General features: G+C 45.7%; 1 protein-coding gene across 8 annotated transcripts in view; it reads left to right on the top strand.

Moving 5' to 3' along the window:
• The window catches only part of N4BP2L1 (NEDD4 binding protein 2 like 1), a 36,496-nt gene that overhangs the window by 7,921 nt on the left and 13,149 nt on the right, over positions 1-15,426 (top strand). For 2 of the 8 annotated variants that reach the window (XM_005241165.4, XM_055802457.1), the window contains exons 2-5: positions 469-554; positions 1,274-1,316; positions 2,311-2,503; positions 7,370-10,362. In XM_005241165.4, the coding sequence (XP_005241222.3) occupies positions 469-554; positions 1,274-1,316; positions 2,311-2,471 (290 nt within the window). In that variant the 3' untranslated portion in view covers positions 2,472-2,503; positions 7,370-10,362. The other 6 variants (XR_008746895.1, XM_055802459.1, XR_008746896.1 and 3 more) reach the window with 6 other exon arrangements.

Consider the following 15,426-nt stretch of genomic DNA (forward strand, 5'->3'; position numbering starts at 1 on the left):
GGTTTCCTACAAAGAATCGCTTCAGCTTCTTAAAGGGTGTTAGAGTTAAAACATTATGGAAGTAATTTCTTTAGTGATATTGCACAGATTCCTATAATTAAACATTTTAAAATTTAAAGATTGTTACTTAAGTTGCATTTTCTTTAATTTGTGGGCTGAAAGCTTTCTGGTTTTCTCATTCGTGCCTAGTTTCGGGGGAGTATGTGTGGAAATGAAAGTATTGTAGAAAAGCCTTTGCCTAAAGAAAGAAACAAACCCCAAATCTCCTTCCCCATCCTCCCCTCCTGTGCGCTGTCCCTAGATTCTAGAAATGTAAATTCTGACTTTGCTGCTGGCTCACTTAAATAGCTGCTTTTTAAAAAGTACATATATATATATAAAAAGTGTGCAAAAATTGTAATTCAGTGATATATTTTGGCTATGGAGAGATCTTGAACACTCAACTGCAAAAAATATTTTCTTCTGCAGAATCCTTGTTGCCAGATGATTATATAGTTCCTCTTGACTGGAAAGTTTCAAAGATGATCTATTTACTGTGGAAGACCTCTGTGGAGGTATGAATTTTAGGGGATTTTGGAAGGCTTTCCAATATTCCAGGTATAAAGAGGAATTCTTCAGTTCATAAGCAAAATTATGTTCTTTGCTAGTAAATTTGCTTTGTTTTTTCATGCCCACAACGAGGAGACAGATGTTTTATGCACTCTTCTGAATATTTCCAGAATCGGCTCGAGGCCATGGTAGGGTTCAGGTTTTGAAAGTTCAGCTTCAGAAATGTGTATGAAGTAGTTGAAGGAGAATAAAACCCAAACCCTTTCCTTGATACTTGTGTCCTGACCTGGCCTATGTGCATTAAGTACAACCTACCGTCATCCAGTTGTTTTCCTTAAAGTTTTCTCCCATCAAATCTCATCCTCCACTGTACCTGTAGTGTATATATAGTGTATAGTTCATAGCTACTTCTACAAAGAGTTGCAGCAGAGAAGTCATTCTCAGTGACTGACAACAAATGAATTCTCCTTGTCTAGTTAGAAAGTGTTAACTTACAAATTACTTCCCCCCCCACTGTTGCTGTTACTTTGTGAAGGTTTGTTTTTATTTAAGGAGCACTTTAATAATAATAAACACAAGCAGTGTCTGGTAGTGGAAATGAGGAAAATCCTGTAAATACAAGGAAATAATAATTATAAAATAGAGCATAGACCTTGTTCTTTCCCAAAATAATAAAATCTCTTCTCACCTGTTCTTTTATCTGAACTATTATTATCTGTTTTAGGAAAAACAGAAAGCAAATCTATCACAGGATGGAAATGCCTTGGGTAGGTGTGTTCTGTGAATCAAAACCTGTATCTAATACTTCTTGTTCAGAAGAGAAAATAGTTAATGCTGAAGTGTGTCAAAGGTTTTCAGCACAAATGAGTGGTAACACTCTCCTTTGTGCAAAAGCACTAGGATGCGATAAATTAATTTGTGCCTCCGTTGATTTTGTACATAGTGTGGCAGAACTATGGTTGCTGTGAGTCATCACTTCACATTTCCTGATGCAAGTGCTGAAATTCCTTGCCTTTTAAAGTTTCCCATATGAGATTAATCCAATACTTAGCTGACGTTTACCCATTCCAGATCAGAAGGTTGTTTAACATAAAGTCTTTAGACTTTATTTCTCTGGAAGGTTGAGCATCTTCAACTTAATTAAACTTAATGATCACTAAAAATTGCCAGCATAACAGTAGGTCACACAGTTGAGCAGCAAGAGATGTCAGGGCCCATGGGAAGCTCTGGACTTCTGCGTGCATTAATTCCTGCAGTGTGGAGGTTATGGGATGAGGTTGCTGGTTGTCTTTTTCCATTATTTCCATGTTAGTGTAGTATAATTTCACAAGTTCCATAAGATGAGATTAAAAATGGACAATAGTAGCTCCCTGGAAGCTGATAGAATTTGCTGTAAAATAGGAGAGGAGTTTCTCTATTTTAAAAACACAGAAAAGGACACTCTTGGAGAGCTGAGAGGAAGCACAAGAGCAAGACTACACACACGTGCATGTGCTTGCATGCATGCTCTCTCTCTCTCTCTCTCTCTCTCTCTCTCTCTCTCTCTCCACCCCCCCCCCCCCCCTCCCTGTCAGAGACAAACCTGAAAGATATCGTTTATTTTGGAGGCCATTTAGGAGGCAAAATCAAGAGTATTCTGATGAAATGAAAGCTTGCTTTAGAAATACGAAATACTCTATCCTCACGTACTTTAAGTGACAGACTACGTAAGGTAATTGCAGGTGTCTTTGGCTACAGTTTGTAAATTGTTTGTTGTTTTAGATTATATTATTAGTCTTGAAGATCTAAATAAAAATCACCAAGAGAATCAAGACTCTTCGGAAACACTTCCAGAAGTGGAGCTGTTTCAAGGGGTGACAGAGGAGAACATCCTGACCCATGCTAGCACTGACAGTCTGGATGATGTGTTTCATCGGTTGTGACTGACCATCTTAAATTCTGCATGAAGGAAAAGGTAATCAATCACGCTTGTGTGGTTTTTTCTGGTATTGTATTTCACCAAACATCTAAAGAACATTGTTTGTTATAATTTTTAAGGTGCATTTAGTATCACCCAATGTATTTGTTCTTTTTCTTCAGGTTAGGATTGCAGGTGGGTTTGATTTTGGTTGTTTTGGGGTTTTTTTAAGCCTGACTGCAGAAAAGAGAAGGCAGTATTTTGTTATTAAAGACATATGAATATTATTTTTTTCTTCAAAATCTAAAACCTGCCTGGTAAAGTGAAAGCAATGGTCTAGAATGCCTCATAGTTGGACTTTGTTCCCAGTTTGATTACTGTGGCGATCTGTTGTGAGTCATATCATCTCGGTACTATTTTCCTCATCTTTTCAGCATGAAGAGCAATGCTGACTCCATTAAAGGTCTGATTATGAGGAGCACAGTATGAGCAATAATACAGTATTTCACCAAGTTATGAAAAAGTGGCAGTTCTGCTTTTCAGTAGAGAATCAGCAGCAGGAGGTTACAATAGGACTCCATATACTGAAGTGTTAATCTTTCATAAATACTTTCATTTGGTATGACAAAGTGTGCTAGTGAGTATTAGAAACCATGGTATCGTGTTCGTGCTTGTCTAGTGAATTTTTAAACCCTTTGGTAACTTTGCAAAGTTTCTATGGTTCGTTTATGAGAGATATTCTAGGCAGATTGTCATAAGAAGGAAAGAATTTTGGATCCAGCTGTAAAATGCTAGTTTAACTTCTGTATCATTTTCCATTAGTTGTTCTTTCCAAAGTGGAAAATGGATTAATCTGTAGTTTTAAAACAAGTAAGCTGAGGTATATGGAAAAAGAATAATTTGCACCATGAGCAGATTGAGCTAGAAAAAAATATCCAGATCCTAAGGCTTAAATTATTCCCATCCAGATGGCACAAGTTTACTGGTATATAGTCCGTGTGGGGTCTGTGTCACCCGGTGTCCTGTGCCTGACCTGAGTGTAAGTCAATGGCTGGAGGAGGAGTCAAAGGGCTGGGCAAGTGCTGTGTTGGGAGAGTTACAAAAATAGATGACTTTTTAGAAGGTTTCTTAATTTTCACAGTGGAAGATCATGACAGAACTAAAGTAATTGGATCGTTTGGGCTGGAATCGAAACATCTTGAATGGAGGTTGATTTGATTATGTGCATTTTTATATTATTGATGACAAAAATGAATTGCAGGTCATTTGCTGATTAACGTGTAGGAAGATGAAGGGAATCTCTTTGAACCATGTAGTACAGACAGCACTGATCTTGCACAGATCTGTCAGCACAGATTATTAATAACATCAAGAAGATCTGGTAGCAGTACGGTCCTTTTACATAATCAAATACTAAAATATTTGATAAGTAATTAAAAAAAAAATTCACCAAATACTTAGTCCTATGTTGGCCAAAATTTTTTATAAGTTATTTATTTTTAGTATTGTAAATCTGAACAATCCACAGGCAAGAGTTTTGCTTATGATACTGACTAGCTGTCTCAGAGTGGATTGGTACCCTAATCTACTACGCAGAAATGTTCAGGTTTATTGATGAAAGTGTTGTTATGCTAAAGAAACAAAGTTGGAGAGCTGCATTGCTTCCCTGAAAGAAATTGCAATTAACCTGGAAATTGACTTGCGTGTGTGCTTCAAGAAAGGAAAGACATATGCTGGCAGAGTATCCTGCCTTATTGTCCATACCTTTACTTGGTTGCTGTATCCAACAAGCTGGTTTTTTCTATTAATTTGGCCCCTTTTTCTGTCTGCCATGCTACTCCCAAAGCTGTTTCAATCTTCCTCACCTGCTTGTGAGCACAGCTGAAGTGATCCGCTGCCCTGTGCGATTGTGAGCCAGCCACTGACTGCTGGTCTGAAACCAAACATTGTTAAACCCGTTTGTGTGATGCTGCAGTCTGATGTTCTGCTGCGCTGGGTTATATTAGCTCTAAAGAACACAGAATTAAAGCAATGAGTACTTTGCTGTGAAAGAAGACGCCCAGTCAGTGTGTGGGTTAAAAAAAAAAAAAAAAAAAAATCATTAAAAAAGGCAGTGCGTGCTCTGTGCAGAAGGACTTGGTCACGAACATCTAGGCTGAGGTGGTGTGGTTAAGTCAAAGGTCCCTGCTGGCAGGTGAAGCGTGTGTGATGGTTGATTGCCCTGGTCCGGGCCGCATGGTCCCATCCTCCTTGCAGCAGCTTTGGTGCTCAGCAAAGCCTTTGACTTGACAAGGCTTAGCTGGTTGGGGCTTTGTATTGGGAGGAAGAGGGAAGTTAGTCAGGGTTTTGTGGGGTTCTTGTTGGGGTTGTGTTTTGTTTGTTGGGGTTTTTTTAGTTGATCATCTGAAACGAGTCAGGGAAAGTCCTGCTGGCTGTTGGAGGAAGAGGGTGGGACATCAGAGGCTGGATCTGTTTAGGCTGCTCTGGAGCTGTGGTCTGCTGCCCCGGGCAGCTGGTGTGACAGCTCATGGCTGCCAAAAGTGGGAAGTGCTCAGCCTCCCAGCCGTGCGCCAGTTACCCGCTCTGGCGACATTAAGGCTGTAATTTAACTCACTGACCCCACAGGAAGCAAACAACAGGATAGTTTTCTGCTGGGCTGGCAAATCTAAATAAGCATGTGTAAGGTCCGAGTGGGTGCCAAAGCTGGGTCCAGGGAGCAGACGGGACTGGGCTGCTGCAGGCACGAGGGCGAGGACGCACACAGCTTCCTGCTGGGGTGGCAGTCAGCTCTGATACCAGGGACCATGTATTGTGCAACCATACCTTCAGACTAAAGGCTGCTCTTAAGCTCATACAAATGTTAGGATGTTAAAGAAATATACAGAAAGAAGTATGTAAAAAGTAAAAAGCATCCCTTAGGGGTTTCAATTGATTTGTGCTCGCTGTCAGGCACAGGATACTGGGTGATGCAGACCCCTGGCCAGACCCATGTGGGTATTGCAGCAGTTCTCTGAGGTCTGCATGTGTAAGGGCTGTAAAAAGCAGGGGAGTTTTTCTGGTTGATGGTGCCCCTGGTTTTGAGAGGTAACGTTATCTTTCCTCACCACAAACTCATTCTCTCCTGGTTGCTGACTAAAGCAGACTTGCCAAGAGTGATGTCCCGGAGTGGCTGTAAAACTGCTCAAGAGAACAACTATAAATGTTGAAATGGATTTGATTTCATCAAATGTCAGGGGAAAAAAAAAGTCAGAAAACAGAGGCATTCCTACCACAAGCTTTTAAAATCATAGAAAAATAAATGGAGAGCTATAGGATCATTTCAGTCCCTTGAGATTGGAAAGTAAACTAAGCCTTACTGGCCAAGTGCAACAGTCTGTTAGCCAGATGATCATGCTTCTGTATTCATGTTGAGTAAGGGTGTTTTTATTCAAATGGGAGAGTGAACAGTAGTGGTGTTCCTCTGTGAAACCACGCGGTTAATCTCAAGTTGTGAGAGCTCCTTATTGCAGCCTTGGCAGCACATCAGTATTTGTTCTGGAGATTAAGCAAGAGACCCTGGTTTAAAAAGAAAGCTGAGATCGGTGAAAAGAGCATTATTTTGGTCCCTGGAAATTCTTTGTAGACCAGGACTCCCGAGTGCCAGATGCTATACAAATGCAGAACAAGACAACAAAACCCGATGTCAGTTTAAGCATTTATCTGCAGGACTACTGCAAAACAAAAGCTGGCATGTTTCTTTGTGAAGCACAGCAGTCGGTAACTCCCTGCAGGAAGACTTCCTCCATGACAGCCTGGTAGGGTCATGGTTTTGATGAGACAAATCTCTTGGTGACGTGTGTTACCACTCCGTCTGTCCCTGGCTGCGCTATTCCTGTCACTTCCCTTTGCTGGACGCAATGCTTCCGCAGCCAGAGCGTGAGGCAGTTCAGCTCTGTCGTCTAGTATGTGAAGATATCCAAAAAGTTTTCAGTCTGGACCACTGAGCTGAAACAAATTGGCCTAGAGCCACGTGATCAGCAGGACGCAGGTAAAGGAGCAGGAACATACAGCTGGAACAGGCAGGACCACCTTCTGGCTAGCGTGAAAAAAATAATCTAAGAGCTACAAAGCTGACTAAAGCAATCTTCCAGTATTGCCACAGAAAATATCATCCCATGGCCAAACCTCCTCCAGTTGCTGCTTCGACATGACAATAATAAAAAAGTGTTTTCTCTCTCTTTTGACTACTAACTTTAAACAAAATGAAGTGTGAAAAAGTGCACAGAATTATGACCAGAAACACTCACCTGCCTTTTACAGTGCTTACCAGGAAAACCTGGCCTAAAATTTACTTAAGCAGAGTATAATTACCAGGGGGAGTAAGAGCTGCCCAGAACAGTGTTTCTGGAGCTCTCAGAAAAGGGTAACCGTCAGGTTGTGCTGGTGCCTCACACAAGCTCGGTAACTTGGAAGCCTGTGAGGTCCTGAGTGAATGTAATGGGGAAAAATTGCAACATAATGCAACAATTATGAGATGTATCTATGTTATAGTTACTGGTAGAATGGCTGGCTATTCATTATTTATTTGTGACGTAGAGAAAAAAAATGTTCCACTGTGTTACTCTTCTCCTTATTTTTCAGCCTTGAGACTGCTAGGTTCTTACTGTCTCTAGTTCTGATACCCAAGTTTTCTTCTCTTCATTTTTCATTCTCCTTGCATTTTTTATTTTTCCTTTGCTCTCCATCATCTGCTTCCTCTCCATTCTTCTTAACTTTTTAAAGAAATAACCAGCAGCAGAGTATGAGAAAGAAAGAGACACTTAAAAATATCAGACAGGTGAACGCTTCTCAGTCTGAGGGTTGGCTGTGCAACCATTAAAGTCTTTCGACGGTCTGTGCTGTTGTGGTATTTCAGCAGAATCTTCTCTCTTTTTTTTTTTTTAGTTTTATTTCAGAAACGTCTCACTTTGATTCCACCATGGAAGGACTTCAGTTGGCCACCAAGGATTTAAAATGTGAGGAATAACCTGGAAGAAAGTAACCGCTGTAGAGATTTGGTGTGAATCTTTGGCTATCTTCCCTTCCCACCCCCCTGCAGCCCCCTGATATCAACTTCTTTGTCCATAGAATAAAAATCAAAATGGAGATAACTTTGTCTTGTGTGGCAAAAGGTCACTTTCTGAAGTCATTTGGGATTTATACCTTCTCAGTATATCCTTGAGTGTCATACGAAGAGATTGAGAGCAGAGACCAGTAAGCAGAAAAGAGCTGTCTTGTCAGCACGAGTTGTGACCTTCAGGCTCTGGTATCCAAAATATTGCCCCAAGAACTGGTACATGAACTGCTAGGGATGCCTACCTGCAGGGAAAGGTGCCTGTTACGTGTCTTATCCTACTTCTGCCTTTTGTCCTGTCAGGCATAATTACATCCCAGTCTCTTTACAACTTCAAGTGACGTAAGTCTTCATTAGTCACTCCTTTTCTTTCATCCGGGGGTACACAACTTGCCTTCTCCTGAAACCAGGCCTAATGATTCCCTTCAACTAGACTCGGTTGGCACTATAGAAATAAGGAGAAAATTTCAGTATAGACCTGATTCAAACACACTGGAGGAAAGATGCGCATGGTTTGTGGCAGACTGATAAGACCTATAACTAGCACTGGTAATCAGTGATTTGACGTTTCTGTTAGTAGTATTCCTTTTGCCATTTTTTACTTAAAATTCTTAGGAGGTGAGGAGAAATTTAAGCTAAAAATAGTGGGGGGGTTTGTGTGCAGTTTTGTTGGTTTTTTTTAAGTATCGTGGTTTTCCTTCAACATTAAGCATGGTGGTTATTCCTTAGCTAGAACAGTAACCTTACCAGTAGCAATTCTGTTACTGAGGAAATTGTCCCAGTAACATGAGTGGAGTATTGGTTTCCAGGGGCAGATGAGCAGCAGAAATCAATGAACCCTTGACAGTAAAATCTAAAATTTTCCTTACATACATATGTATGTAAGGCCCACACGGGTGTCAGGAAAGTTGGAAATACGTTACGTATGTAGAATGAGCTAAATTACATAGGCGATGAATTTCATCCCATGATCTTAAAACACAGTTTCCTGGGTTTTTCTCTGAGGTGTGGTTAGATTAATCTAGATTTTTTTTTTTTTTTTTGTGTGTGTGTGTGTATGTAGGCTGTAAACAGGGCAATGCTTTCCCACCAGCTCTCTGTTGGTGTTGCTTTTCTGGAAAAGCACTAAATTGCCCTGATGTATTGCTGTGGTCTGTAAAATAGCGTGACACGTTCTGTGCCATCTGTCTTTGAAGTGGTGCTTGTGATGCCTGGGAATGGAGTGCTGAGGGTCAACTGAGTTCATGATGGCACCTTCACTGGCAGAAGGCCGTGAGTGTAACAACAAACGGGAGGAGGAGGATAGCTCCTCATGAAAAAAATCATGAGTGCTTGCTGAAATAGCAAATAATGAAGAAGAGACAGGCAAAACAGAATGGAGGGAGGTGGAAGGACACATCAAATTACACCTAATTAACTTAATTATTAATCAGAAAAATAATCAGAAAGAGCAGCCTTTGTCAATTAAGAGACGTGCATAAGGCAAGGTATTTCTTTGCAGTGAGAGGGAGTGACAGAAAAGAACGATCTCCTCAGGGTGAGAAAAGATCATTGAGAAAGGGAGAAACAAGGAAGCTTAGGTTGTGTGTACTTGTCAGAAATATTTCCCTCTTTTGCGGCTTCCAGATCCAGAATATTTATCCATTTATTCTTTCATCTCTTCCTCCTCATCTTTCCCGGCACCCTTTTCATTGTGCATCAGCTGAACAGCCAGTACCTGACTGCAGTCATGCTGAAGCTCCACCCACCATGGTCTAAATTCCCAATGTGTCCCCGCTCTCCACTTAAAAAAACACTTGCGTATACATGTAAGCGGTTAAAGATGGATGTATTTCTAAACTAATGTTGTATTTGAACTGGCAAATTCACTGGCTGCACTTTTTTTCATGCATTTCTCTGTACACATGTGATGTTTTCCTTTCCTTGGTTAGAAACGTGCTGCTCTTCTACCAGCAGAACATTATACAAAATGTCATGGGGAGAAGGAAGGCAATTCTGCTGGCTGTAACCACAGCTTCGGGTTTACCGGATGTACCAGTCGCAGCAGAAAAGTTAGTGTGGTTTCAAGAAAATGTCACTCAAGGATCAGTATTTTCTTCCTACTTCTGTTTGTTGAGGGAGAAATCTGAATGCCTGTATTTTCTGTTACTGAGTACTGACCTTTCAGAATGCTTAAAATAAAACTGGTTTGCAAAATCTCACAGTATTGGTTTAAGTTTACTTTAAACCCCTCTGGGATCTCAAAGTTTATGTATTTTCTTTCCTGTCACTTTTGGTTTTTTTCCCCACTTGCTTCAGCTGGGGTGGGTGTGCCACATCCCGCGGTGGGATAAGCTTTCCCCCTGTACGCGAACACTCTCTTTAGCGCTATTTGCAAACTTTACAGCCTAAAGCTCCAGCGTTGTAGCGGGGTGGCGGCGTGTCCCTGAGGCTGGCTTCTCGCCCAGCTGGCGTCGGTGCTGTGCATGGCTCCCAGAGGCAGAGCGTGATCCCGCACCAGCTATTCTTGGTTTTGCTGGAGACTCTTAATATTGGCTTGTGTGGTGACCATGTTAGAGCAGATCAGGTTTCCTGGTTAAATTTTGTTACGTTTCCTGCAGTTTCTCATGTGGTATGTTTGAAAAGCGATGCTAACGCCGGCGGCGTGACACGGAAAGTGACCTGTGCGGCGCAGGGCCCTTGTTCAGGAGCATCTGCTTGGAGTCCTCGTCTGCTTTTGTGGTAGGGTGGGATCCGGTGGCTCCAGCACTGCTGGGGGTGGGGGGAGAGGAAAACAAGGGTTGGACTGAGCCGGCGGTCCGGCGGAGAGCCCCGCTTCCCCGAGGTGAGCTGGTAATTCGCTTCTGGGGTGCCCAGCACCTCATGGGGCACACGGGCAGCACCCGGGACTGAACGCTTTCAGCGCTGGCTTCTGTTCTTTGCCCATCTTGGAGAATCTGGACATTAATCTGGGTTTTAAATAATTGAAGTCGATACCGCGGGCTCGCGTTCCAGGTAGAAAAAGTGGCTGGAACGGAGTCGCTGTGCGGGCCGCCGCCGCCGCCTGGCCCTTCCCGCGCCTCTCTCCTCAGGGCGCTGCCACCCTGCCGGGGAGGGGGCTGGGGGGGCCGGGGACCCAGGGGGGAACTGGGGGTCCGGGGAGGGGGCTGAGGGTCCCGGGGCGGGGACTGTGGGTCCCGGGGGAGGGTGTGGGACCCGTGGGGGAACTGGGGGTCCCGGGGGCGGGGTGCTGAGGGTCCCGGGGCAGGGCCTGGAGGTCCCCGTGAGGGGCTGAGGGTCCCGAGCTAAGGGGGCCGGGGGATCCGTGGGGGCGTGCTGAGGGTCCCGGGGCAGGGCCCGGGTGTCCCGGGAGGGGCTGAGGGTCCCGGGCGGCCCGGCCTCCACCGAGGGACGCGCGTTCCGCCCGCTGCGCGGTCCCTGAGCGCCGCTGGCCGCCGCCTCCCCGGGGCCGGGCCTGCCCCCCCGCTCCGGGGCCGGGCCTGGGGCCGGGGCTGGGGCCGGCTGCTCCCGTCCCCGCCCCCGCTCCCTCCCGGGGCCGGCGGGGATGGACGAGCAGCTGCTCCGCGCCCTGGGGGGGCTCAGCCTGCAGCCCCCGCGGGGCCGCTTCGGCCGGAGGCTGGTGCTGCTGCGGGGGCTGCCGGGCGCCGGGAAGAGCACTTTGGCCAGGTAAGGCGGCGGCGCGGAGCGCTTCGTGGCGGCGGCGGCGGCGGATTCTCCTCTGCTTTGGTTCCGGCCGCGGCCGAGGGCCGAGCCCCGCTGCAGGGCTGGGGTGGCGGGGGCGGCACGATGGGGCCCGCCCGGGGCGGGGGTGGGGGTGGGGGGGAAGCGGGGCAGGGCTCCGCGGAGGCTCCGCGGAGCCCTGCCCCGCTTCCCCCCCCCCCCCACCCCCGCCCCGGGCGGGCCGCGGCGGAGCTGACGCCCCGGCTCCGGAGCCCCGCGCCGGGCAGCCGGCAGCAGCCCTGACTCCTGTTTTCGTGATGTCCTGTGCTCCTGGGCAGAGCTGTAGAGGTGCATGGAAGGGGCAGGGGAGACAGGACTGCGCTCCGGCAGCTCCAAGACCAGGTGGGAAAAGCCCAGAGGGACGTGCTGGGAGGTGGCACTGCCGTCGGCGTGGTACAGAGGAGCCGTAACCTGGCATGGGACGATCTCACGGTCTGGTGTCTCACGGCGCCCCATGCACACGCTCTCCAGCGAAAGCAGAACATTCGCTGTCGTCTTGCCCTGCTGGGGTGAGGAACCCGTGCTGGCCTTACAGGCTGCCAGGGGAGGGCTGTGCTGTGGAAAGTGGCAGCGTGAAGCCCTGTGACACACCAGGTGAATGTACATTTCCTCTTCCCAGTACAGCCTTTCCTGTCACCTGTGCCTTCTGCCTTCTGCAAGACCAGTTCTTTAATGAATGGCCAAATGCTGTGTATTTACTGACACCCAAAATACCTGCCTCTCCCTAAACAGGTCATGTAAGTGCAGGCCCTTCACCTTCAGAAGGCTTTGGGTGTTCTCGTTGTACGGTAAGAATGTAATGAGTTGTGGCCATATTCTCAGGCGGTACAAGTAACAGACTCACCTATGTTTTTTCAGGTCAAAACACAAGGTTAATTGTTAATGACAGATTTACACAAGCAGTTCTAAGTGTTGTTTGGTTCCCTGTGAGATGAGGGTAGGTGGTGATGAAGTAGAAACATAATGGATGCTCTGCAAAGGGCATACGGCAGCGTGCTCTTCTAGGGGTTGATCTCACTTGTTGGTGTGGTGAACATCTTCAGCCGGGAAGCAATGCTGCATTTTATAGGAGATCAACCTTCCCGACAGAGAAGCACTGTGGCAGTCCCTGAATTTGGAGGGAGAGGTGGCCAGGATTTTTAAACTGAGCCTGAAGCTTTGGGGACCTAGTTCAGGGGTGACATTTTGATGAAGGAATGCACGTTGTTTTTCAAAGATCAGTTTGCTCTGTCAGCATCGTCCTGTCTCCTGGGGCCACTTACATGACCTGCCTCTCCCTAAACAGGTCATGTAAGTGCAGGCCCTTCTCCTTCAGAAGGCTTTGGGTGTTCTTATAGTACAGTAAGAATGTAATGAGTTGGGGCCATACTCTTAGGCAGTGCAACTAACAGACTCACATATGTTTTTTCAGGTCAAAACACAAGGTTAATAGTTAATGACAGATTTACAAAATCAGTTGTAAGTGTTGTTTTAGTCCCCTGTGAGATGAACATTTGAGGAGCTTGCTCTGTTTCTAGCTGCCGTTAGTTTTATCGTTGCATTTAGCCATTTGGCCGTACACAGATCAAAGGGCAGCTGTGCAAACAGCATTTAGTACCTCTTCATTAACTCTGTCCAGATTATGAAAGGACTGTGCCAAGAAAATTCTAAGGTTTGCTGTTCCCGCATTGTGTACCTTTTGGTGTTGGTAAACGCAATGTGCTAAGCAAAGTGATGTTTGCAGAAAATTACTGCAACGAAGCTTGGTGCCAGATCCTACCAGAGGATGAAGGTGATTTATTTGCAAAAGCCCTCAGTAAGCTCATTTTACCTATTCAAATGTATTGTCTCAGATTTTATTCACTTACTATCGCAGCTAAATTCACTATCGCAGCTAAATACTTGCAAGCACCAAGATACATGTGCACAGGTGGTCTGCCCGAAATCAGAGAGGACAAGGACCTTCAGCTGTCCCATCCTCACTGTCTCTTCTGGGTTCCTCTAGGTTGGTTGTGACAGGGTGGGTTTTAGTCAGGTCTGCTATGCCATCTCGCAGCCAGCAATTTCTATGCTGCCATCTTTTTGCCTTCGAGTTTTCCTTACTTGGTGCTCCGTGTATCTTAGGCAGGGGTTTTGGCCGTTATTTTAATTTTCCCATTCTGGGTGTTTCTTCAGCTGCAGCCTCTCCCCCTTTTGGAACAAGGGGAAGAAGAGCTGGTGTGACCTGATGGCCATCCTGCTCTCAGTGCATGGGTCTTCCAACAGCAAGTCACCCCTGCTGGGCTTGAGCTGACTGGTGGCCTTTGTGGGTGTGTAAACAGCTCCTTTCCCAGTTTTATTGCTGTTAACGATGTTCTCGGTTGTCAGTGTGTGCCATTGTTTTAGCTTTTGCTCTGTTGTTTCTTCTGGTGTGTTCACACACACCTCCATTCGTTTGTTCTTTGTATCAGCCAGTATTTCAGTTACAACCTGTGCATTTTTACAGTTCTCAGAAGTGTCATGAACCATGAAAGTTATCACTGGTGACATCGTGACCTGGTGACAGCTCTAGCAGAAAGGCCCCTTTTTCAGTTTGTTGTGCAATCCTAGGAACAACCTTTTTGGATCCATGACTAGTTTCCGTGACCTTTCAGTGTCATCCAGCACAGTTTGGACACAGCTTTGTAAGATTTAGTTAGTTCTTTGTTAAAGTGCTTTCTCCATCCCTGTTGCTCCCCAGCTCAGAGCAGCACAACGTTGGTATGTGGATCAGTTCAGCTCTGGTTTTTGGTTTCTGGTAAAGACAGCGAAGGAACCACCTGTGATACATTGAATAATCAAGGCACAACAAGGAGTCGGTCTGCTCACCACCAAGCTCCAAAACTTTCCAATTGCTTCACTGTTAAGGATACACTTCCCTGAACTGCATATTTTAGGTGACCCTCACCATTTCCCTCTAAGCGTTCACCATACGCCACCACCAGCAGAAGCACGCAGGAGAGGGGCAGCTGGGAGTTACATCTCCACACGGCGCGTGGAACACGCTTCTCCTGAGTGCATTCCCCTCGACGTCACAGTACAGATTTTGTGATCGGACTGAGGCGCAACTACTAAGAAAACAGTTTTCTGAGGTGCAGTAACAGGTATAGCTTCCCAAAACGCCGCCAAAAATCAAACCAGACACATACGAGCTCATACCTGCTTCCCCAACAGACTCCTTGTTGCACAGTAGCTGTATTTCCAGCTCTTCTTCAACATACTGCTGTGATGCACAGCTCATGTAACACGTAACCCTTTATTGAGCAGTTTTGCTCAAGCACTAGGCCAGGTGTGATCAAACATGTAACTTTTCAGCCACTGCTGATTTCTCATCTGAAATGAGGTCGTTCTTGTACTTCCTTAAGAAGCACAGAGGGAGCAATCTTCCAGAACAGAAGGGAAAAAATGCATTGGCACTGGGGCATCACTGCCTGGTGTGATCTGGGTCTCCTCCAGTTCCCTCTGCTGCTTTTGCCCAGTTCATCCCAGCACGTCCAGCCCCGGGCCATCCGGCACCCCTCTGACAGGGTGCATGGACTTCAGCTCTGCAGCTCCTGCTTCCAGGCAGCAGGGCATCGAAAGCATTTACCTTTGTATAAAACTGCTTTGGGTGATTCTCCTGAATGTGTTTATCTTTTTTTTTTTTTTTTTTTTTCTCTTCACAAAATACGGCTGCTGCTCCAGTCCCCACAGGTGAGCTGCGAAGGCACATCTGTGCTGTGCCACCCAGCACCAGGGCTGCCTGGCAGGTTCTGCTGGGGCAAAGTCCTCAGGGCACCAGAAGCTGTTAAAACACAGCAAGCAGCTGATAGTGCTGGGCGGCACGTGCTCCAGATCTCATAGTTCTGATTTTCTGCTGAAACTAAAGGCTTTGAAATGCCACAGGAATGCTTTATGTTAGGAAGAGTGACCAGAGCAAGTGGTTGCACGTGGTGTCAGTACCTATGTGTTCTGGTCTCTGTTACATTGGGAGTGGACTGAGAATTTACTGGCTCTGAGATCTGCCCAATATATACCATTCTATTGCCTTCTGAGAACTGGAAATGTTCCTTCCGATCTGCTTACCAGGCTCAAATCAGAAATAAATTTATTTTCAGACTTTCTGATGGAAAAACATGACAGGCTACGGAACACAGTTATGGATATTTATTTATTTTTTTACTCTCCAATG

This window comes from Falco peregrinus, chromosome 4 (assembly GCF_023634155.1).
Source record: "Falco peregrinus isolate bFalPer1 chromosome 4, bFalPer1.pri, whole genome shotgun sequence".
Lineage (NCBI taxonomy): Eukaryota > Metazoa > Chordata > Aves > Falconiformes > Falconidae > Falco > Falco peregrinus.